The 24671-nt window shown below is 40.0% G+C and overlaps 3 protein-coding genes across 4 annotated transcripts; all 3 read right to left on the bottom strand.

Annotated features, from left to right (window-relative positions):
- Positions 1–4929: 4929 nt before the first annotated feature.
- On the bottom strand, positions 4930–15086 carry LOC121295801 (APC membrane recruitment protein 1-like). The gene is made up of 2 exons (XM_041220857.1): positions 14732–15086; positions 4930–11713 (listed from the first exon to the last, which is right to left on the bottom strand). The coding sequence occupies exon 2, from the start codon at positions 11618–11620 to the stop codon at positions 8279–8281; it is 3342 nt and encodes a 1113-aa protein (XP_041076791.1). The 5' UTR covers positions 11621–11713; positions 14732–15086; the 3' UTR covers positions 4930–8278.
- A 693-nt stretch (positions 15087–15779) lies between these two features.
- LOC121295195 (ankyrin repeat and SOCS box protein 12-like) lies at positions 15780–18810 on the bottom strand. 2 transcript variants are annotated; one of them, XM_041219610.1, is made up of 3 exons: positions 18661–18810; positions 16971–17741; positions 15780–16473 (listed from the first exon to the last, which is right to left on the bottom strand). In XM_041219610.1, exons 2-3 carry the CDS (start codon positions 17731–17733, stop codon positions 16340–16342), a joined length of 897 nt encoding a protein of 298 aa, XP_041075544.1. In that variant the 5' UTR covers positions 17734–17741; positions 18661–18810; the 3' UTR covers positions 15780–16339. The 2 variants fall into 2 exon arrangements, with proteins under 2 accessions (XP_041075544.1, XP_041075545.1); XM_041219611.1 differs by having other exon boundaries at positions 18665–18810.
- Positions 18811–19601: 791 nt separating this feature from the next.
- LOC121295349 (ankyrin repeat and SOCS box protein 12-like) lies at positions 19602–22935 on the bottom strand. The gene is made up of 3 exons (XM_041219859.1): positions 22759–22935; positions 21526–22369; positions 19602–20816 (listed from the first exon to the last, which is right to left on the bottom strand). Exons 2-3 carry the CDS (start codon positions 22337–22339, stop codon positions 20683–20685), a joined length of 948 nt encoding a protein of 315 aa, XP_041075793.1. The 5' UTR covers positions 22340–22369; positions 22759–22935; the 3' UTR covers positions 19602–20682.
- Positions 22936–24671: the final 1736 nt, after the last annotated feature.

Below are 24671 nucleotides of genomic sequence, written 5' to 3'. Positions count from 1 at the left end.
CATTTACTTCTTTAATGATCATAATGCTTTCTCATTTTTGTCCACATTATAAAGATGTAACTGGGACTAATAAAGGAAGAGAGCACTGCAGAACACGTGGAGCAACTATGATATAATGTGCAGGCTTGCAGTTTCAGGAAAGGCTATAATACCAGGGGTGTTCATTATTATTCATAGCCTGGGGTTACTTGTCGTGTATAACAGAAGAAAAAAGAGCATGTTTTTTTTATGTATGCATGCACCTGCAAGAATGTGCGTGAAATCTGTGGAAATCATTAAGGACAGCAAAGGTCAGAATCACAAATAGCGAAGCATATTCTGTGTTCCTTTAGGATATCATGCGGATAGAGCTATAAACCTGACTGGCTTAACTCTTTCATTGTGCTAACAGCACCATTCCTTTTCAATAATTCCGCATGGCCATACGGGAACGCATTGTGAAGCAGTGGGATGCGCAGTATCTCTTTCACTTTATTCGTGGATCAGCTGGATGTGTTCCTGCATTTCTCTCTGCTCTGCATACTGCTGATAATCTAATCCCATGGGAAGACAATCTGAATATCTGTGGGGGATCGCTGGAGTAAGGCTTGTGATGTGTAAGCGGTGGCTGAAAGCAGACAAGCAATACAAGCCCTTGATGTGTACCATGGGGGAGAAGAAAATACAGAACGCATTGTGCTGTGATGCTGGACTGCTCAAGGTATTGTGTGAGCCAAGCTGCTGTGATGAGGGTAGAAGCTGAAGATGTAGCTTAAGCAAACAAGGTGGAACATGAAAGAAAACTCAAGCATTTGTACATTAAAAAAACACATTGTAAAAGTCATCTGTTACATCCCAGACAAGAACCAGGCAGCCACTGCACATGGAGCGATCCTATACAAATAGTATGGAGCTGTATGGCTCTAGGGATGCTGTGTGTGAAGATCTCAGCTTTGCTAGAGTACCTGCATCAGGTACAAATATCAACAGGGTGCACTAACAAAACAGCAGCTTTCCAGAACACAGAGAAGAAATGACTCAGCACATTCACCTATAGACAGATACCTCCGTAAATGTGATCTGAAGTTCATTGTGTATGTGTTTGAAATTAAGATCTTGCATTTTGAAGGAAAGCTTCCTTTGAGTTTCCTGGGGTTAATTGCATCATCAGTGTGTTTTGGGTTGAAATAGGAAAGGCAGGCAACTCTTAATGGTAAATGATGACCTGAGCACAATTGGAGAGTCACACAAAACACAGGATATCAGGATATGAAAGAGGCAAAAAATGAAATATTAAGACGTATCCCTTTAAAGCATTAGTGACAGTGCTTTTAAAGGGAACCAGTGTTCAGTATTATAAACATAAAATAAAGGGGTTTGCCCTTTTCTGGCTTGGGCAGTGTCTCCTCCTCTTAGCACACCTTCTCACACATAGTAGCCTCGCTCCCAAGCCTCCTACTAATCAGCATGTATTAATCTCAATCACCTACTGACCTTTGGAGGTTTCCCCATCAATCACAGTCTGCTGCAGCCCAGGCACCAGTCGTGTCTCATTAATCCCTTTGTATTTAGCTGTCTCTAATTGAATTACTTTTAATCAAATGATATCATGGCAACAATAGCCTTGTTCCCGTGTTTGTGACGGCAGTCCCTGGTGACAGCTAATTTGACATGTTCCCATCGTCAGAGTGATTGAATACTTTTCTTGTGATCAGTCTCAGGTGCTACATGCTTTCTCATTATCTATATTTATATATCCTGCAATTCATAATTAATATTTAATTCAATCTTCAAACCTGTGTGGAGAAGTTTTGTGTGTCTTCGAGCACCAGGTCAGAATCATCTGGAGCAGCGGAGAAGATCGGGGTTTGTTCCTTAATGCATCATAAATTCCACTCTCTACATTTTGCAAACTCTTAAATTTCATATGCAGACTCAACATGCTTGTGTGATTGCAGCCAGCTTATTTTAATCAGCTTTTTGCTGTGCTTCTCATCAGTCAGTAGATACATGCAACAGACTGTGTCTGGCCTAAACGCAGCAGATTTGGCGAGCAGGAACATCCCCTCAGCGAGCAAGCGTGAAGAACATTAAACCCAGGCTGTTTGTTTGTAGCACTTGGTTAGTCATCCTTTGCGGCCAGGATGGTACATTGGCAGACACTCTCCTTTCTTTACAGCTGTCTTTAAAATGAAAGCACCACTACAGTGTCGTACAGTTTGGAGCTTGCAGGAAGGATGTAATAATGTGCAAGGTAATGCTTTACCAACTATCAAATGTTAAACTCGGACTACAGCAGCGTCTTAAGAGTAAATTAAATTTATTTTGATAAAATGATTACAGCAGTTTATTTAATGATTGCTTTGTAAAAATCATAACAAGGTTTCATGAACGCCAGTCTATGAAAATCATGGAATGTGGAACCAGTAACTCAAAGTGACTATTCTTTATCATCCACAAACCAAAAAGCCAAATAATGTAATGTTTACCATTACATTTAACCCAATATGCCCATATCAGCCCTGAAACTATGAAGTCTGTGCACCTCCTAGCTGTGTGTGGCTTTAAAGAATTGGTAAAGATAAGAGGGATGCCACTCCAGGGAGTTTGTTGTAAGGAAACAAGCAACGTATTTGATGGCCAACAAAGTGCTGTGTTTTTAAAGTGCTACAGATCCATACACCTCCCTGGGGATTAGACAGAAGACAGCATTTGTATCTGAAATGATTGTTAGTCTCCACTAGACAGTTCAATGCACACACAGCTAGATAGACATTTTTAATAAACTGCAACAATGTTTGCAAGAAAGGCAAAATTGCAAGTGAACGGGATTTGTACCTTGCGGCTTTCTGTATATGGAACATAGGATGGAACAGTTGGTGCAACAGATTCTCCTCCAAAACATTATTTGACATTCACCAGGCTCACACTAAATGCACAGGATTACCACAAATCTGTTATTTTGGATGAGAGTCAGGTCATTATTACAGTCATTAAAAAGGCTTCTCCAGCCATCAGTAGTTCTACAGTGGTTTCTGGGGTATTGTATCCATATGGTGAACACATTGCAGATGGATTGTGCAGCTCATTTCAACCAAGCGGTCTCCCTCTGCATTTAAAGCGTACAGATAGATTGGTGTGTTGATCATTTGGATTACAGCTATGTGTGTTAACTTCAGCTCTTAAGATGTACTGCAGCGATTATGTCGAGATCCCGGTTGCCATGGCAGCAACAGCAACTGATCACTGATAAGTGCTGTGGCTTCCTTTTTGTCAGGTATCAGTGGTAACAAGTACGAAATGTACGACATGTTTTGCTAGGCCCAAAAACTGGCAAAATCAAATATATTCAGGCAAAGTAGGGTACAGAATGGTGAAGCAACTTGGCAAAATCTTTCTTAGTTTGACACATTGTAAGAAAGGGTGGCTTTGATTGAAATATGCAACAACAGAGGGCTCCTCAATTCCACTGATGTTATTACATTTTAATTGTCGGGCGTCTGCTGTACTAAGGCAGAAGAGCCTGCGGTGCTTTTCATATTAGCTAGAAAGGACATTGTGACTGAGTGAGGATTACTCACATGGAGAGTGGGAGAAACCTGCAGGTTACCGATGAGAATCAAGGCTGGTCCACTGAACGTGCAACACGCTGGAATTACACTGCTGGTTACTACTGGTCTTTGTTATCCTATTGCTTCCTAAGCAAGTATCCTTGCAGTAACTGGTTTCACTTTGCACAGACTCGCTTGAAAACCCTCAAACATCTTGCAACCTCCCTTTCAGAGGAACCTTCTACAAATAGGATCTGAATATAGAATACTGCATTTGCACACCACTACTGCGAAACAGAATATTCAAAAAACCACAAGGATTATGCAGCAGTTGATTTCAATATAATACAGGAATACAGAAGTGTGGTACTTGAACAGCCAGTGGACTTAGGTTTACCATTGAACCACAGGCAGCTACTGTTTTTAACCTCTTAATTAAATCAATAGGCTTGTAAAATGAATGGCTTAACAGCACTGTGCTGTAATAAGGCATGACCTTTTTAATTTAATAATGTCAAAAATCAATGCTGGAATAACTTACTGTAATTACACCCATTCTCTTTTTCTCATATGGAACCGGTTTGCTTTACACCGGGACATTAACTATAAAACCAAGGAGCGTGTCAAAAGAAATGATTAAGGGTTAGTGGAACATGCAAGGTCAGTGTTGCCAGGTGTCCAGCAAATAGATAATCAGCAAAAAGTCTTTTTTTTCTAATTATAGCACTGCTTGTGTTATTAAAACTAAAATACATAACTACTGGTAGTTAGTAATTCATGAAAACTAGCCTTAAAAAAAGTCAAGAAAAAAAAGACTGTTGAGCTGCATTTACTAGAAACAGATAAGAGAAAGAACATATGGGACTTGTAATCAATAACTATGAATCTTCAATGAGAACAAAATTAGGAGAGATACTGGCTCCCAGGGAGAAATGCTTCAAGGATAATCCCTTTTTACAACTGGTCCTCAGACACATCCCTGGCAGGCTATTACACATGAGTGGTAATTAAACAGCGTTCACATTTCAATTGTCCTCCAGCGAGCTGTCCTGCCCCACCTGCCACACCGACTCTTATTACTGGCCAGTCACACTTCACTGAATGCATAAGGAGAGTCAGACTGACAAATGGAATCATGAGGATTAGAATGTCCACTTTTCTAAAATCAGCGATATATAAACTGCCCATGTTAAAATTCCAGGCGTAAGGAAGAAAACATCCATGTGCTCAGGAGTAAAATGTGTGTGAATAAACCTGCATTTTATAATAACACATAGAAACTATTAGCAAAAAAGCTCCCATAAAAACACAATCAACATTAGAATCTGTGACACAGCATTCTTATTCTACTGTGCATTGTACTCTGAAATGATCACGGCTAGATTCCAGGTTTGTAGTGTTCAAGTTTTATTTCAATAGCTTATATAAATGCCCTTCTGACAACATTCTATCCAATACAAATACGTGAGCACAGACACACACAATAAAGAAATACAAGTGGAAAGAAATGTGTTCAGGTTGCTGTGTGTTTAACAGCAGGTGCAGTGTCCCTAATCAGCCTTAGGGTGCTACAAACAGTTTGGAATTCTACAGTGCCCTAATTAAGCACGCTAGCACAGCTTTTGCAGCTATTTAACTCAGGATCACAAGATATGCATCTACGTATAAATCCCAAAGAATGGAAAATACAAAAATCTTATTTCCCTGCACCTTTTTATTATGCATGTACTTATATTTTCAGTTGCTCGAGTGAGACTTGATTAAAGGGATACTGCACCCACTGCAATTAGGAATAACCATCCACAGAAGAAACACAGTATTTACAGCAATATATACAACTTGCAACACAAGAAATTCACTGCAGTGAACAAGCAGAACTGTGGCATCTTGCTACTAAGTAACTGCTAGCTGTGTAACACACATTAGGCAGTTTGGCAAGCAGCACAGTATGCATTCATGTAACTATAGTAAAAGCATTCTTTGAAAAAGGCACTTCAGTGCAAAAATATACTGTGACCACTGTGTCTTGTGAATGGGATGCTTAAAGTTTGCACTGTTTCATCACAGAATAGCTGCACCTGAGGAACACTGTTTTCAAGGCAGGCTAGATACTGTACAATCCATTCTGCAGCATAGGCTCTAGCTTAATTAGAAATTACATTCTGTAGCACAGCACGACTTCGGACTTTATCTATGCTACTGAAAGGCCTTTGGTGAACATGTAACAAGGAAACAATGCCAATGTCCAACAGGCAGAAATACCGGAACAGGGAAATGACTAGCCTGTCCTTGTTAAAAACTTGGAACAAACTTTGTTGGTAGGGTTTGCTAAACTTCTCAGTGAATGTAACAAAGGTTAAAAATATGAACTAGAATTGCACATGCTTTTACGCTAGATATATTGTAAAATGCATTTTATTTTATTTTTTTCTATGAAATGTGTATGACTGCATTCGAGTTTGCCTTAAAACATGCCTTAAAATAAGAACCTGGGTGCTTCAGGTAACGTATGGCATGTTATTTATCTTAAATTCATTGGCCATTTCGTGGAAATGTGTTCTAGGTTATGAACATCAGGTTATGGCTTTGCCATTACTATCAATGACAAAAATCAACACCCCCACCCCATATGTTATACAGCAATTCATGACTAGCACATTCAACCCTTTACATATCAAAAACAGACTGAGAAAGACAGTGAAAAGAAACCTGGGTATTAATAACAGACTACATGCTTCCCATCAACCTTGACGCAAGGATGCAATGTTTGCAGTTAAAGAATTTGAGTTGTGCCCTGGCAAGACCCATGTTGCTAGGAAACTGTTGCTAGAACAGACATTGATATACCTTCAAATGAATACCTTCTAGCAATTGTAAAGCCTTGTTTGAATTAAATGTGCATTCCATGACATGTCTGCTCCCAACACTACAGCACAGTCTGGAAGTCAGTTGGCCACTTTGTTCTGCTATTGTGGAAAAGACATTCACCACTGAACGACAGAGAACAACTATTTATATTACACACTCTGTACGTGTGGGTCAGTTACCAAGCTTGAGTTCAGTGTTGCTTTCAGTCAGCGAGAGGTCTCCACGTGTCACTGTTTCCAGATAACACTTCCTGAACACACTCAGTACTGCAATACAATTACATTCCTGCACGATGTGGCTCACCTTGACATCAGGAGAAAATTCACCAAGGAACCGCAACGCTTGACTAAAGAGCTTTCAAAAGACAGTTGTCAGATTGACTAAGATTTCTCTCTAGCAAAAAGTTCAACATATTACTTTACTAACTACAGGTCTACCACCTTCAGAACAGTAAAGTTGAACCCAAAAAAATGATGTTTAAAAACAAACCCCTTGGGATTGAAAGACCTGCAGAGGACAGATGACCAGAGTGGCTGCAAGCAAGGAAATCATAAAACCCATTTTAAACATTCAAAGGAAAGTTATCTAAGCTTCACAGGGCTTAATTCTTCCCAATGAGACACACACACACACTTAGAACAAACTAAATACCTTATTGGAGGTCTATATAAATACTGCCTCTTCAACTCTATTATAACCCAGCCGTGGTTGCCCTGGTGTGATGTATAAAAACACTTCCTAGCAAAACTATATACAATAAAAATACCATCAAGTGACATTTGCAAAAATATGGTTTATGCATTTCAGTGCAGGAGCATTTGGATCTTCCACTGTTCTGATCCATAAAACAGTTGCCACCATCCCTGCGTCACAGATTTCAGTTAAATAACCAACGTGCACAAATTACAGGCCGCAAACGTACTTATAAAATGTAAACAGCACCAGCTTTTTAAAAACACTTTTTGTAAACAATTCAAAACATGTCAACATTTATATAATAAAAAAAAGGAAAAATATTTTTTTAAGCCTTCAAAAAACAACATTTCAATGTCATCGAACCTTTTTAAAAATCCTGTACGCAAAAAACAGTGTCGTACGGCAACCTGTAAGTGTACAAGCGTTGTTGTGACTGCAAACACTGCATCTTAAATGCTAAACATCATAGTGCTAAATAAGGGAGAGTGTACTGAAGCTGGATATTATACAGGTAACATGTTCAGAAATGACTCTTCGATGCATTGTACTGTGGTTCAAGGTGCCTTCTAGAACAAGGCAGCGCTCCTGCCTTGGTATCAAATGCTTTTTAAATCTGCACTCTCTTGCTAAGGAACTGTGTGTTTTAAATAAGAATTTACTAATTAAAAACAATTACATTTGCAAAAAAATTCTCTGATTTAACAAAGATAAAATTAGCTATTGTCTGTTTAAAATACTAAAATGACAACTATTTAAAAACATTAAAAATATCTATATTCTCTCAATTTTTCAAAACAGAGGGCATGAACCCTGCATACTGAAAGCAGCTTCCATGAGGTCTGAGCAGCAAAGCAGCAGTCATCGAACCAACTCTGCACTGCTTGACCATTTTAAAAGAACATTTCTAAATCCCTTTGTAGTTTAAGTAACAAAGACTCCATCTTTCTGAATACAATCATGTAAAAAAAGTTTGCATCAAACTAATTCTAATGCTCCAAAGGATGGTTTTGTACAACACATGTGAAGTTATTGATCTGTAAAGTAAACCTGCTGCATGGTGTCTTTGGTGACATATGTGATGACATCATTGACAACATAAAAATGCAATACAACGCTGGAAGTTTTTTTTAAGCCATTTATAAAGGTTACAAATCTAGTGCAGTGTGTTTATTCCACCCAACAGGTCAAGTCATTTCATGTTCGCTTCGCCCTTTGCTGGGAGTCTCGCACTGTCCCAAACAGAGTTCTGGTTTTAAAGTGTCTGGGTTGTCAGAGTGAAAATGAGGCATTCCTTGGGTGACACCTATGGGTTTGCACTTCATTTGCAGGTGGGAAAAATCAGAGTAACGACTTGCAGAGGAAATCTTAGAGAAATAAGCCTCATTTTTTTCATCCAAAGGAGAAACAAGAGCAAGCATCTTCCCAGAGCTGTCTCTGGAAGTCCCCAGTGAGTTTGATCCAGTTTGAGGCCAGCACTCATCAGATTCTAAGGGGAGATGGGATGGTCTGGCCATCTGCCTGGAGCTCTGTATTGGATTACCAGCCCCAGTGTCACGAGTAACCCTTGAAGTCCGAGGCTGAAGCCCCCGATCAGGAGAACAACCCTCATCCTGCAAATCCAATCTATCCCTCTGGATTTCATGCTGTATGTCCCTTCCCTTTCCCAGAGAACTACAACTCTGGACCTGTCCTAATCTTTTTGCATCCATCAAAGGAAGGGCGAAATTGCACGAAGTCTCCTGTTGCCAGGGCCAATTAGGAATGTCAGCAACCTCCCTCCATTCTGAGCTGGCTGACCGTCCCCTCCTTTCGCAATCTGAGGGCCAATGGAGAGTGGAAGCCTTCCTGGAATCCCATTCAGACCTGGAGACTTGGGGAAGCTGAGGAATAACTTTTGACAGATACATGTCAGCCAGTTCGAATTCCAAGCTGTCAGTATCTAGTGATCTGCTCCTCCTGTTTAGAGACAATGGGGCCGGCATTGCTGGGATCATTTTACTGAAATTAAGATGCCGTGGAAGACTAGCAACCCCCCAGCTGTTGCTGAGAAAAGGATTTTGATCGTACAGTTCAAACATCCTCTCGTCGCATTCAGCAAAAGCATCTTTTTGCAAGTAGCTCTCATCGTATGCCTCATACGGCGACGACATGTCTTCATCTGTATCCATTTCAATCTGACGATCACACTCCCCTTCGTTTTCCATGTCCACCACATCGAACGTCACCATTGCTGGAAGGGCCTGCATATTGTGTGTAAAGGAAGAACCAGAATCAGAGCTGCCGATACTTTCAGAAAGGTTGTTTAAGAACGTGGTACTGTTAGTGAAGTCCATCAAGGCCTGGGAGAAGAAGACAGCCTGATCACACTCAAGGGCTTCATCAGTCTTCATTTTACCAGTATCAGTTTTTCCTCTCTTTTCAGGCTGGGTGCATCTTCCATTTCCCTGCAGTAATTCGTCAAGTGGAACTGGGTCTTTTGATCGGTGGGAGCTCTTTGTGCTGCATACAACATCCATGCCACCCAAATCAGGAAGTAGCTTTGCATTTGTTATTTGGTTAGTGTGGTGTGTCTGGTTATTTCTGTGCTTTCCTTTTGAGCCTTTTCTTATCCTAGTCTGTGAAACTACCTGCTCCTCTTTAAGGCAAGCTTGATATGTGTTACTGTTCATTTTAGAACTACAATCAACTCTTTTTTCTGCGTAAAATCTATCCTTGCTCAAGATGACTTGCTCTTTTGTTGAGGGCTTTTTAGTGCCTTTAACTTCCCACCCCATAAGCTTCTGCTCTATCTGACCTTGTCTAACCTCTTCCATAAGTCCAGCTTTGTTGGAAAAACCGGGACACAAACTCTTATCCACACCCATTCCTAAAAACTCCAAAGCATCTGGGGTGGGTGGCAGAGTCTCAAAGGAGGGTTCATCTGCAAGAGGGGGGCTCATCAGGCTATCGTCAGGCTCATAAAGCTCATAGAGCGCATCCCCACTGTAGCTGTCCCGTGGAAGCTTTTCCTTTTTACTTCGGCTGAGGCTATCACCCCCGTCTTCATCTGGACCCGGAGTGGTGGAATCATAATAACCCTCGTCACTGTTGGGTGCAGATTCGGGCTGGTCACTTTGTGGGGTCAGGAGGTCTCCGCTGGTATGACCGTTATCTGCAACAGCTCGGACAACACTGGGATTATTAGCAGCATCCACACGAGGACCAGGAAGGGCGGGTCCATCCGGAGATATCTGCAGGTCCATGTCATCGCCCAGGAGCATCTGCTGTTGACCAGGGGTAAAGCACACGTCAGCTGCAGCTTCATTTTCCCACAAACTTTGCAGATAATCCTCATCAACCTCGTCAGGGGTCGCCATTTCTTCCCCGCCTCCTTGGTAAGTGACATAGCAGGAGCTTCTTTTGCCCGCATTGCGACTTCTTTCAGCCAACACTGTGCTTTCAGCAATGCTGTCGTCATCTCGGTCCGCAATTATGTCTCCACATCCAGTGAGGGAATCAAAGCTCTTCAGAGAGGACACATCCCCAAATACTGAACTGATCTGCTCGGAAGAATGAACTGAAGGTGGATCGTTATCTAGGTAGTCTGGGTTTATATCGGGGGCACAGATGAACATCGATAGCATGCACAAACTGGCTCCATCTACTTTTGCATCTGCGGACTCCCCTTGCACAAGCTCTTCCAAGTCTTTCGGAACCTTATCTTTGTGTAATGCTTTATTACTATTCGCATCAGTTTCTACTAAACTTTCTTCTGAAAGATTTGCATCCTCACTACATTCAGGTGTATCTGTCGAATTGTCTTTCTCATTCAGTGTGTCTGCCACATTACTGTCAGACAAGCGATCCTGAAGTTCAGACTCCACCTTGCTGTCACTTGACTGACTTCTAGGCACTGCATCTGCAGGGATCTCTACAGAAAGTCCAGGCGTCTCAGCTTTTTCAGAATCTGCAGCTTTATTCTTTTTGTGGCGCCTGATGCTGCTGAACAAACCTTTTAGTCCCTTCTTTGGCCTGGGAAAGGACAAGGACTTGTCGGCACTTAGTTTCTGATCGTAACATTCAGAGCTTGCCGACAGAGGTGCGTCTGCTTTCTTATTCGTGTCAGTTATTGAGTACACACTTTGAGAACCTGACAGCTTCTTTACAGATGAGCATTTCTGGCCGTGGTATTCAAAGTCTCCCGCTGGCATGTCAGCGGTTCTTCTGCCGTCCTCCCAGCTCACCTCACTGATACAATCATGAGTCTTGCTCTTGCTGATCCCCTTTTTAGAGGACCCCTTCCCATGACCTTTGTTTCTTCCCCCAAAGAAGCTGGGTAAAGTGCAAATGCTCTTTCTCCCTCCAAACAGTTTAAAAGCTGTTTTCTTCAGCTTCCCAGGGGGCGGCAGTTCAGGAGTAGCATCACTGCGCTCAGATGTCTCGTCTGCCTCCGTCCCCTGGGCCTGGCACCCTCTGGCTGATTCTTCACAGCCATCGCACAAAGGCTTTGTTTCAACTGTCTGTTCTCTTCCGCTGCTGGTTTCCATGGCAATGTTTTCTACAGCCAGGTGCACTCAACTGTGAACATGGATGAAAACACTGCTGCCAGATTCACCTCTTGAAAATGCACCATAATGTTCCTAAAATAAAGAACAAATATCATTTTTATAAAGTTGCAACAACACACAATAAGCTTCCACACGCCCCTGCCACGACACAACACCACATTAAAAAGGTGTCAGTCATAAAATGTAGGTCTCCATTTGGTATATAATTACAATAGTGCCTATGCACAGCTAAAAGTTATAGCCATTGGCTCACCCAATTAAGCATTCATAGGTCCCTGTCAACTTCATTCACAGTACGTGACACTACATGAACGATTCCATCACATTTCATGTGGCTTTGAAAATACAGCCTTCACAGAAAAAGTAGTGTACACTCCAGAACTAAGAATGTGATATTTATTTTAATTCACTTCTGGCTCTCCCTAACTAACTATTCTTCTGTTTGAATAAGGTCAAACCTTTTTTTTTTTTTTCTTTAGGCAGTAGATGCATAGGGGGTGGCTAGAGAACGATGTGTCAAAACAATGTAGGAGGTGTGACTGACTGACACCTAATACAAAGAAGTTATATCATTAAAAGAGACTTCCTGCTAGTTCACCATTGTTTATTCAACAATTACCGCTTTGTAGAACAGCCATCATTTTTAAATCATCTCTTGCATAACAAAATCCATCTGGAAACATACCATTCACTCCTGGATGCTTGAAGTTCACTGTATTTCTCACATGACGGAAATGTTTGCCAAGGAACACAGTTTTATAAAAGGGCTATTCTATTTAGGAGCACTGAGAAAAGGTCTTGTGCAGTTTGTGCTTCTGTCTGCTCAATCTGTGCAAAATTATGTTATCACACCACAAAAACAAAGACTGTACTTCAGAACTACTGTTAAACATTGTTTATTTGCTGTATTTCATTTTTACTGCAGAAAATACAGTATGTTTTTTTGTTAGTTTTTTTTTTGTTTTTACAATGTTTTATGCTTCCGTGGATGGGATGACATCTGTGCAAAAAAGATGTACTGAAATCTTGACAAATCCATAACGGTTTCTTTTTTGCAGTTTATCATTACAATTTAAAGCAGGGTAGCAGCTAAGTGAATACATTGTTGCCCTTTAAATTAATGATTAACTATCTGTAAATGTTTAAAAACGTGCAATTCTGGGATTTCCGAGCTAGATTTCCATGGGCCTAGCATACTCTAAAACTAAATTCATACGAGACTGAAAAATTCAGTTTGCTATTTGTGTTAGCTGACATTCTTGTCCAAAATAATAAAACCAAGTTTCTATGGGGGGGGGGGGGGGGGGCGGGGGGGGGGGGGGGGGGCGGGGGGGGGGGGGGGGGGGGGGGGGGGGGGGGGGGGGGGGGTTGTTTTTTATGTATTTAACAGTTCCTATCCTTCTCTGTTTCTGAAAAGATCTCTCAAAAGACCATGACAAAAGTTAGGTTTATAGAAGGACACCCTGTTATGAATAAGGTGTTCTATACAAAGGTACATGTCTCCCAACCATTCCCTCTTTAGAACACACAATACCACACTATCAAAGCCACAGAATGGAGGTCTGAGTGCCTATTGTGTGACAGTGGTGTACACAGATGTATGGATACAGATGAAGATTTAGCTAAATGTAATCCACTAACCAGTACCTCAAACACAAACCCACAGCCCTATTCAAGACAGGCTATCCAATGTCAAGTAAACACGTCTGGAAATTGTTCAAATGTTGTCTGGTGCCAGGAGTCATACTACCTTTTAAAAAATGTTAAATTCTTGGCAGCAATTAAAGTCCCAAAGCATGTCAATACAACTCCCTGCTGCGTGTACACCGTCCTAGGAAGAAAGCAGGTTACCTGGAAACATTATCCCTAATCAACGGCATGGTTACAGCCCTGAAACTGTACTGTATATACTTTTTAATTGTGGCAGTGCAGTCTGTATTGTGTGCAGATGCTCAGTTTAACAATTACTGTAATAACTTGCGACTGCTAAAACTTGACGCGAACAAGCAATCTGTAAAACAAACTACATACTTCATTTAATTAACAAAGGTTGTGACAAAGAAGTGATGTCTCTTACAAACATAGCATAGCAGCCTATACTGTACTGTCAAACAGCAGTACAGATGGCTACTAAAATAACAATCTGGGTCTTTGATGTTTGAAGTAATTAAATAACTAGCAGCGATATAGTGCGATAATCTTACATGACTAACGGCAGACAGACAGCTGAACGGAAATGTTGTTAAGGTATTTAGTGTTCACTTGGCTTTGACAGTTTTTCACGGAGCTGCAGAAACAGACAGTGAAAACGACAACCGTAACAAAAAGCAACTTTAAAAGCCATGCCACTGCTGGCTGTTCATGTGCAACACAACAATATTCCGATTTGCACTTCGAAAGAGCGATTAAGGGAAATACCTGTCTGGCAAACCTAATAAACGTGCTACGCAAAAACAACACTGTCCTCTAGCTTGATAATGCTACGGTCGGCTTTACTGTAGTCATTTAAGAAAGCGCAGGAAATCAACTGCTGCGATGCGAGAAACCCCAACAATGCTGTAGCATAACTCCAAACACTGACCGTGCTATCTGCAAGGCATGGTTCCGGTGATTCCAAGAGATTCAAATACGAACCGGGACACAAAACACTCACTCTAAACCGGGGGCCTACCTACAAAAACGCGTTCCATTTTCACAGTGTATCTAAAAGAATAAAATAACAAAACAACTACAACAATACTACTACCACCACTTGTGCTTCACACTGCAAACCCCAGCTCAACCTCACACCAGTGCTAGTTACTGCACAAGTTACAGACCGTCAAAATATAATTATTTTGGAGTCCCAGTCATCACATTTTGTAAATGCATTAACAACGCAGCGTGCAGGGACAAGTATTCCCAAACATTCCCGTAAAATAGCTTGCTTGCTTTCTTTCTTTAGCTTTTTATTATTATTATTATTATTTTTTTTTTTTTGAAAATAAACAGTCGACTGACAAAGAAAGTCTTCCTACACTTCTGCTGCACTGCCTAGAAATGGGAAATTCGGTATTTATGTACACCACCTGCGCTGGAAACACGACTCACCTACACCGTAATTGCAGATGTTGCCTGTGTGTTTCGAGGGAGGGACGAGTGAACGATGTAAATCCAGCTTAATTTTGTCCAATTCCTCTCTCGCTCTCCTTCCTTCCCTCTGCGCAGAATCTCTGGCTGGGGGAGCTGCTCATTGGAACAATAAAGGCGGGACCGCCTTCGTGAGATCCGTGCCAATGGCATTACATTATCAGCTGGGAAGCGCTGCTACTTTGACCAATTGTAAAACGCAAGGGGCGGGATCAAATCGCCAGAGCCGCTACCTTCCGTTTAGTCACAGAATAGCATGAGGCTGTATATTGGCTGGTTTCACAGAATTTTGATTTATAGTGTGCTATTCAACGCTGTTTAGGTAAAGTAGTCCAAGATTGCTGCTAAATCAGAGGTTGTGAAACCAGCCGCATGTATACTGTGTTCTGGATGCACATGTTGTCCTCAGTGCTCCCAGTACTGCTTGCTATGTTATGTTCAGTATCCTGTGTGATTCAAACATGCACAATGTTGTGTTCTCCAGTTTAAATGAGTATTTGCACAGAGACTCGTCTTAGGTAAAGGTTTGCACAGTGTAGCTCCTATCTCTCCATGCAAAGTGTATATGCAACTTATATAGCATGCTGTACTAAATGTGCAATTAAAGATGCTGCTACTGTACTGTAATGAGTTGTATGTCAAACTATACAGTACACCTCTGCACAATAACTAACTTTCTGACAGCAGCACGTGTTTTGTGACTCTTACTTTTTTTAAAGAAAAATTGCTATTTACATTACCTCTCGTTTGTTTGAGTAACAAGCACAATGCAGGCTGTTTATTTTTAATGTATGCTAATATATATTTCCTGAAAGATTTTGGAGCAAACATCTACCTTCCCACACTCATAGAGAAAGCCTTGGAGGTCTTGCTAAAGAAAGTCCCAGTTTCCCACTCTCTCTCAGTCACTAGCAGTTTCAGGAACTGTCTGCAGTGGCATCTATGGATCTGGTGGCCACACACCATTTTAACTGGGTGCCATGATAACAATAACAATAATAAGTAAGTAAATAAATAAATATTGTTTATTTGTTCGAAATATTTCTACACGGTGTAGCTGGAGGGCATGCTAAATTCAACGAACACATCCGAATCTGAGTTCCATACTGTTATCACCACCACCCCTCCAAAAACAAAACAAAACAAAAATAAAATGTTGAAATATCAGATTTAAAAAACAAAACATTAAACAAATCATAGAATTACGATACTGTGGATTCGTTCACTTTACCATACACACAGGGGTATTAAATCTGTGTTATTAAAATACCAATAGTTTAATAAATAAAACACAATTTCCCAGTACTTAAAAATGACACATAAAATTATTGGCTAAGGTATGACTCACAGGGAGGGGTCGCCAATACCACTTCCTCCAGGCGCTTGATGCCTGTTAATCTAACATCTTTAACTGCTCTGTAATGGAATATTTGCTCAAACGATGTTTACACAGGATTGGTTTGATGTACAGTAATGCATTCATTTTACATACATGTTTTTCCCAGAAAGTATTTCTGTCACATGATCTATAGAAAAGAGGCAGTGACATCACTGTGAGTTCCACGCCACTCAGGTCATGTGGTTTAAGTAGTTCCTCAGAATTGGTGGGATGTCCAGTCGGTCAATGGAATGCATTTTGTTGGCCATTCTCAAGTAGCTTCGGATTGCTAGCCTGCACTGAGACATCAGGGTTTGTGGACAAGCTGAAGAGAAGATGGAGGTTAATTATTAATGTGATTTTGTTGTTTTGCTTTTTTTTACCTGGAGACAGGATATCTTGTAACTGTGTAATTTATTTATCTAGACTATGTGATAAATGTATCAGTTACATCTAAATGCTGTAAAACAAATACTTTTAATTGAAAGAAAAATTAAGCATTTAGCAGCACCTGTGTCTAAAATGCAGGCACCTTATCTAAATTGTGATGCTTTTTGTATTTATGTAAACATAAGAGATGACACCCAGTGATATCTGAGCTCAGGCTAACCTGGAATGTTTCAAATTGCTATGCAATGAAAGTCTTACTTCCACCCCTTGTGAGTATCATTCTGCATTGCAGACAAAAAAAGATTATTAAATATTCTGTCTATATACTTATGTATGTGTGTGTGTGTGTGTGTGTGTGTGTGTGTGTGTGTGTGTGTGTGTGTGTGTATTATGTATTATGTATTATCTGTAAATACCATGATCAAGTCTCACCTCTTTCCTTTAGCAAGACCTCCAAGGCTTGATTTTGCTTTGTGGTTTTCTCTATGATGAGTGTGGGAAGGAAGACGTTTGCTCCAAAATCTATCAGGAGCTGGATGTATTCCACCCCACAGCCGTGTCTCAGGCACATCTCCAACACTGTCTTGGGCTGTTTGATCCTGGCAAGGAGCTTCTCTTCAGTGCAGTTATAATTCGGATCCGCCCCATAGAGAAGAAGAATCTTAAAGCAATCCAGGTGTCTGTAAGCTGCAGAGAGGTAGAGAGGTCCACTGGAGACCGAAGAATGGGAAGCCCAGTGAGGAACCTTTGACCTAGCGTTAATCTCTGCACCAAACTGGAGCAGTTCTCTCAAGATGTTCACATCCCCTTCTCTTGCAGCGGTTAGCACTGGGGAGCAATTGTTGTAAATGCTGCCATTAGGGTTAGCTCCTGCCTTTAAGAGAGCATGAACGCAGTCTAGATGCTTCCCACTCACAGCAGTGAACAAGGGAGTCTGGGCCTTCACATCCAAACTGTCTACCTCAGCGTCATGGGCCAGAAGAACCTCCAGGCATCTCAGATGACCTCGAGAAGCGGCCAGGCGAAGAGGGGTGCCCGGGATACCCCAGCCGCTTCTGCTGTTGATGAATCTTCTGTACCTCTCCTGGGACAGGAGCTCAGCGAGAAGCTTGTCGTCATCGTTAGACACTGCCTGGCTGAGTTCACGTCTTTCACCATCGTCCTCCTCCTCCTCGTCTTCTTTTGGCTGGAACATGAAAATAACTTTGGGGGGGTAACTATTTGTAGAAATATTAGGCACTCTGAACCATTAATTAACAGTAACAATTAGGACTTCTTTCTTGAAAGGCTCCATAAAAGTGCAGTGTGTGTGTGTAGATGTTATTCATTTCAGTATAACCTTTTTTAAGATTTTTAACGAGTCTTACTCAACGACATAAGGTCTTTTCATACAGGAAAGACCATCATTATCTAGAACTAAATACCAAATTCGCCTTCCGCAATAATGTTAACATAGCGTTGCACCAACGGGCTCTGATGTTGCTGAAGTTAAAGCAATTATACAAACACATATTACTCTGCACACCAGAAGGGTTGGTACCGACAAACATGCCACGTCTGCCAGAGAAGCACAACAGCGACACCAGCATGCCAACCACAACACAGCTGCAGAAGGCCTGTATACTACGAATAGCTTGCTAGTTTACATTCAAAAAGAAGATTATTAAAGTATGTTTACAAACAAACAAAAAAAACAACACAACAAATTGTATATATATATATATTATAATATATATAGATATATATATATATATATATATATATATATATATATTCATTTGTAACCCATTTAAAATATATACAAATGTAACATTTCTAAACCAGGGCAGACAATAATATATTGACATTATGTCCACCCAAGCTAATTTACTAACAATGCTCTTTAATTTGTACAATGTTATTTTGTTTATAACATGAAACACTTTCTAGAAGAACTTAAAACCACATTAATCTTGATTTCGGTGTGAAATAATAACGCTCTCGTATAAATCTGTGACACTAGATATAATTTATATTTGACCAGCAATGGCGATATCGCCGATCGGTACAGTGCAGCTACATCTACAAAACATCCTGGAAAATCAACGCGTATATTATTAATACGTGCAGCAAAGCAACTCACCTACATTATAAACGCCAATGGTAGCCTGTGTTGAAAATAAAGGTATACATGAAAGAAGAAACAAAAGTTAAACCGCTTTCCTCCCGGGACGGTCTTCCTCCACACCCACACAACGCCAGCGACCTCGATTGACAATACAGTAATCCAGTGAGATTGGGAGTCGCTGGCATGTTAACCAATCAGCAGAGGAGGCGGGGTTATTACCGTCCCTGGTTGATCTGTACATAGGCACCACCAGCCCGGTATTTATCTTGAATAACTTTACTTCTGTCTTGACATGCAGATGTGACAATATTATTGTTTGGACACCTCTTCCCTTATACTCTGCAACTGGCTGTTATCGTCAAGGAAGATACATTGCAAGCGATAGCCGGTCATTCACAAAAGAATATTAATAAAATACAGTAAACTGAATCATTAACTTAAGTCTCCTGGTTTTCAAATACATTCTCCAACTTTTCACTGCTATTTGCTTCACAGAAAAATGTTTTCAAAATGTGATTACTGGTAAAAAATAAATTACAACAAGTGATCTGTAATTTAGCTGGTACATTTTATAATGTATTTGTGGTTTGTATTACTAAACTTTGAAGTCTTTCAATGTAATATACACTTTTAACTTGTTTAATAAAGTATTGAAACATTGAGTGCTTTTGTGCCATCCTGTCCTGGCAATAGCTGACATTTCTAAGAAGTCTTGATATGTAATTCACACATGCCATTGTTGTCAAGTTCAGAATTATTATTATTATTATTATTATTATTATTATTATTATTATTATTATTATTATTATTATTATTATTATTTATTTTTTAACATTTTATCCAGAAAAGTCTTATATCAGAAAAAAAAGGCCACAGATAAAGAAAAGTGTATGTTTAAATGTTTTATTAACATGATTAAAACTAATTAATTTATATTCAAGAGGTATTACAAAATAAATAAAGAGACTGGCCATTTTATCTTGTCAAGTTGTGTAAAAAGGTGACTAATTTCCAAGAAAATAAAAGCTTTCAAGACCGCAAAGGTCCTTTTGGCGGGTGACAGTGGATGAGAAGAGTTTAAAATATTATGCGTTAATAAAGTTCAGAGAATAAATAGATAAATCATCAAGCAGTATTAGATTGGCTCAGCATGGTAAAGCATACTATAGTGATACATCCTCTTTGACTATTATGTTTACATGAAATACTTACATACATATACACACATGCTGAGACATCACAATGTAAAATGAAGCCATTGGCCTTTAAGATATTCAGTCTCTTAGAGGTTTATAAAGAGCATCAGGCTGATGTATATGAAAGGCAACCCTCCTGCCTTGGCATTGTGCATTGAGGACAGACAGGACTTGCTGAAGTTGGTTAAATATCAAAAGGTGTTAATTAATAGCTAAGGCTGCATAACTCACAATTGACTTTTGCTTGCATTCCCCTGACGCTGCAGTGGGTGCACAGAGAATAAACCCAGCCATGAATCGAGCAAGACCAGTTGCGTTTAATGTAGATGATTTTATGTTTTATTTTGAACTGTGAAGATCTTATGGTTCAAGAGGACAACCAGATTCACAGGATCTGGACTCATTACCTAGTGCTTGCAAACCCAGCACCTCAAACACAGCAACTAAAAGAACCTGCTTGTGCAGGCACTTAGAGGTTAAATATTTGTTTAAAATGCATTACCCCCTTTACCCCTCAGGGGGCAGTGTTATACCTCTCAACGCCTCTGAAACCCCAGCACACTATATATCAGTTTATTTAAGCAGGTCTAGAGACCCTTGTGGTAATTTGGATGGTTCCTCAGACAATATGTAGCAAACACAGTGGTATTTAAAATCATGCTGACTGTAGAATTACAAATCAGTCCATTTTAAAACAGCTTGCCTTGCTTGCAGAGTGTAATTAAAACAGCAGTTAATCAGGGTCCAGAGGGAATGCATGTGCAGATTCTGCAACATTCTGTTGTTGAGGTTTCCATGGCGCAGCTCCACAGTAGGGACATCACTGTGAGTTCCACGCCACTCAGGTCATGTGGTTTAAGTAGTTCCTCAGTATTGGTGGGATGGCCACTTGGTCAATGGAATGCATTTTGTTGGCCATTCTCAAGTAGCTTCGGATTGCTAGCCTGCACTGAGACATCAGGGTTTTTGGACAAGCTGAAGAGATGTAAAGAGATTATTGTTAAATAATATACAAAGAGCAGCGTTATTTATTTATTTATTATTTTAGCACCTCAAATAAGAATGCTGGCAGTGAGCTACAAATATTAATCTCAGAATGGTGAACCTAACAAAGGTAATGTAAATGTTCAGCATATTAAAGGGACAAGAAAGTAGAGCAGCCCAAGACAAACACTACTTAAAACACGAGGTAAACATTATCTACCAGCAGCACGCTTATTGGACAAACATGACATAAAGGACAGAATAGTCTGCTTAAACAAAAATGGAAATGGGTTCCTGAAAATGAAACAAAGGCATTGTGAATAAAAAAAAGAGGTGTTCATGATTCCAGAGACATCACGTGGTGTGAGTGTGACCTTTCAACAAGACTACAAGGCCTTCTCCAATCAAGCTCAAAGCCAGTCGGAGAAAACTAAAACGTGAATACATTTCTATATTATAGCCCCATAATCACTGTGTAATGATTGTAATATACAGGTTCATTTAGAAGCAATGGAAAGCCAACTGTGACATTGATCTATTGAAACTTTGTTTGAGACACTGTGACATGTGAAACACTGTGAAATGTGACATGTTTTAAGCTTTACTACAGAATCCATGCCTACATGTTTGAAGTTATAGATGGTTTCTGAATAGCCTGGTATTCGTCATCTAATTTGTTAATACCATGATCAATTCTCACCTCTTTCTTTTAGCAGGAGTTCCACTGCTTCATTTTGCTTTGTGGTTTTTTCTATGATGAGTGTGGGAAGGTAGACGTTTGCTCCAACATCAATAAGGAGCTGGACGTATTCCACCCCACAGCCGTGTCTCAGGCACATCTCCAACACTGTCTTCGGCTGTTTAATCCTGGCAAGGAGCTTCTCATCGGTGCAGTTATAATTCGGATCCGCCCCATAGAGAAGAAGGATCTTAAAGCAATCAAGGTGTCCATAAACTGAAGAAAGATAGAGAGGTCCACTACAAGCACTAGCATTCGAAGCCCAGTGAGGAACCTTAGACCTTACGTTAACCTCTGCACCAAACTGGAGCAGTTCTCTCAAGATGTCCACATCCCCTTCTCTTGCAGCGGTTAACACTGGGGAGCAATTGTTGTAAATGCTGCCGTTAGGGTTAGCTCCTGCCTTTAAGAGAGCATGAACACAGTCTAGATGCTTCCCACTCACAGCAGTGAACAAGGGAGTCTGGGCCTTCACATCCAAACTGTCTACCTCAGCGTCATGGGCCAGAAGAACCTCCAGGCATCTCAGATGACCTCGAGAAGCGGCCAGGCGGAGAGGGGTGCCCGGGATACCCCAGCCGCTCCTGCTGTTGATGAACCTTCTATACCTCTCCTGGGACAGGAGCTCAGCGAGAAGCTTGTCGTCATCGTTAGACACTGCCTGGCTGAGTTCATGTCTTTCACCATTGTCCTCCTCCTCGTCCTTGGGCTGGAGCATTGAAAAGATCTTGGAGATGTCCACTAAACTCATGTTTATTGGCCTTCTCAGTACCATTATTTATTCTAACGAAGCGTAAGTACAGATCTGAAAGAACAGAATGGGCTATTAGTTGACACCTAGACACTTTTTTTTTTTTTTTAATGGAAGCAAAAAGTTTGTTTTCAAATTGTATTCTACTTATATGTATATTTGTTAACACTCTTTCTTTTCTTCAGTACACACGGTTCTTTGACGTACATCGCAATGTATATTGATCATTTTCATTAGTATTTGGAGAGAAAAAAACATAATAATCCAACATTCAAAATAACACCATTTGATGTTAAAAAGCATCGCTCATGTAATAAAATGTATTAATATTACCATTGTAATGCCAACGAAGTCCATATATCCCTAGAAAAAGTCAGAACAGAACAGTGACTAGGCTGTTAAATAGCAATCACAATAAGAATAAACCCCAAGACATGCCTTACCCCGTGCGCAAGCAGCATCCAGTGACACTGACGACTTAACACAGGGATTGTGATGAACATGATGTCTTATCCATGGCCACTTGCTTGATTACAAATTAAAAACCTAAAAGCACGTTTCCAGTAGTAAACTTTCAAGCAGACTGAAGCAAGTGTATCTCAGAACGACATACCTCAGTAACACAGAATAGCCTGGTCATCAAGGGAGAGTATTTTTAGACTGAAAATGGATGCCTCTAAACTTCCATTCTTGGAGAGCTCTGGTAGGGAGTTTAAATATAGATAGCTGATAGACAGGTGCTACTGCTGTTTTGGTTCCTGACAGCAAGCCTTAGCACAGGCTTGTGGATACCAGTTTCTAAATCTTTATACTTGCATGAAGCAAATGTTATAGGTTATTATCATTTAACTTATAACTTCAAAGGCAACTCATTGATTTGTTTTTATTGCAAATTGTTAAAAAATCAACACATTTTTCCTGTTGATTTCTGGATGATTGTCAGTAGCTACATATTGGAATATATACTATATAAACCACTCCAAACAATTGACGGATACATCCTTTATTGAAATTATGGCTAACAGCCCGCTATTTTTTAATAAATGTAAAAAATAAAAATAAAAATACAGTACACAAATTCACATTCTGAAACCAAGCTCTTCAAAAGGTCAAATTCAACTTCATTTTCTGTGTGACTGCACTATGACACGGTTCCAAAAAACACAGTAAATGACCTGGAAACCAGTGCTCTGTTGAAAAAGTATTAGGAATTGGAATGATGCTGTGACACTACAGGGGTAAGGAATTCTTGCAGTCTGCAATCTCACAAAAGCTGTCAGCTGCCACGCTGAGTAGTCAGGATTGTATATATGAAATTAGACAGAATCTCTGTAGACATCAGCCATCTACATGTGCTTAATGAAAAACCAGAGAGGACTGTGTTGTACTGTACATGTGAAAACAACAGGGTCATGTTCTACTCTGAAGAAACCCTTCATTCTGTAGAGCATGAGTAATTTATTAAAAAAAAAAAAAAAAAAAAAAAGTACTTAGTTTTATTATTATTTATTAAAGCTGAATATTCAAAACATGTATACAGCTGTTTAAAAGATCAATATCCTACAACGCACAGCAAAGCATGCAGGTAATAAAAGTTATTTTTATGATGTCATGTAGTGTGTTTTAGGACATATGGCCCCCCTTCTCAGTTATATTTGACAAATATTGCTTGCAAAATGAATTTCCTGTTAACTCTATTGCTCTTTTAATTTGGCAAGACTAGGCCCATGACAGATGACAATGCAAGATATAGTATCTGATGTGTAACCCCTTGACTTTCAGTGGGGGCTACCATCAACCCCAGACTTCCTGTGTTGAAAGGATAGCGTATTACTAATCCACCACCTGCTGCAACATGCTTTTTTTTATCAGGGTTTTCTTTTTGGCAATATGGGATTGTGGTAGCACCGAAATAAGCGTGCCATTTCTTATATTATATGAATTCCCAGCATTCCAAATAGTCTTCCAGCGCCTGTAATGTCTTGCCCTCAAAGGCAGCTAAATCATTTTTCAATAACTAGCTATGCATTGTAGTTCTGACCGGAAGAAAGTTACCAGCTTTCAAAACTGGTGCTTTCACCTGATAAAATGTGTCCATTAGAAAGCCGAGTCAGTCATCACTACGCTACTTGTTAATGACGATTTTCCTACTGGGTCAACAGCCTAGTGTGAGGAAAAAGAAAATAAAACACATACAAAACACTGTAAAATATGATGTTACATATTTATTACATTTATCTTTAGAAAACATGAAATTCCACTGCTTTCAAAATTTTACAGAATCACAAGAAGAATAAAATTGAAATCATATTGTGCTTTTTTTTTAAAATGGCACACAATGCAAAAACAGTGCAAT

Source organism: Polyodon spathula, chromosome 20 (genome assembly GCF_017654505.1).
Source record: "Polyodon spathula isolate WHYD16114869_AA chromosome 20, ASM1765450v1, whole genome shotgun sequence".
In the NCBI taxonomy this organism is placed as follows: Eukaryota; Metazoa; Chordata; class Actinopteri; order Acipenseriformes; family Polyodontidae; genus Polyodon; species Polyodon spathula.
This window is presented reverse-complemented; position numbering and strand designations above follow the sequence as displayed.

What these genes read in the sequence shown, in the direction of transcription:
- LOC121295801 (XM_041220857.1), bottom strand. Translation starts at nt 11,620, where the DNA reads ATGGAAACCAGCAGCGGAAGAGAACAGACAGTTGAAACAAAGCCTTTG.
- LOC121295195 (XM_041219610.1), bottom strand. Translation starts at nt 17,733, where the DNA reads ATGTTCCAGCCAAAAGAAGACGAGGAGGAGGAGGACGATGGTGAAAGA. An exon ending in GGTCTTGCTAAAGGAAAGAG is followed by an intron (nt 16,474 to 16,970) that starts GTGAGACTTGAT and finishes TCTTCTCTTCAG; the next exon opens with CTTGTCCACAAACCCTGATG.
- LOC121295349 (XM_041219859.1), bottom strand. Translation starts at nt 22,339, where the DNA reads ATGGTACTGAGAAGGCCAATAAACATGAGTTTAGTGGACATCTCCAAG. An exon ending in ACTCCTGCTAAAAGAAAGAG is followed by an intron (nt 20,817 to 21,525) that starts GTGAGAATTGAT and finishes ACATCTCTTCAG; the next exon opens with CTTGTCCAAAAACCCTGATG.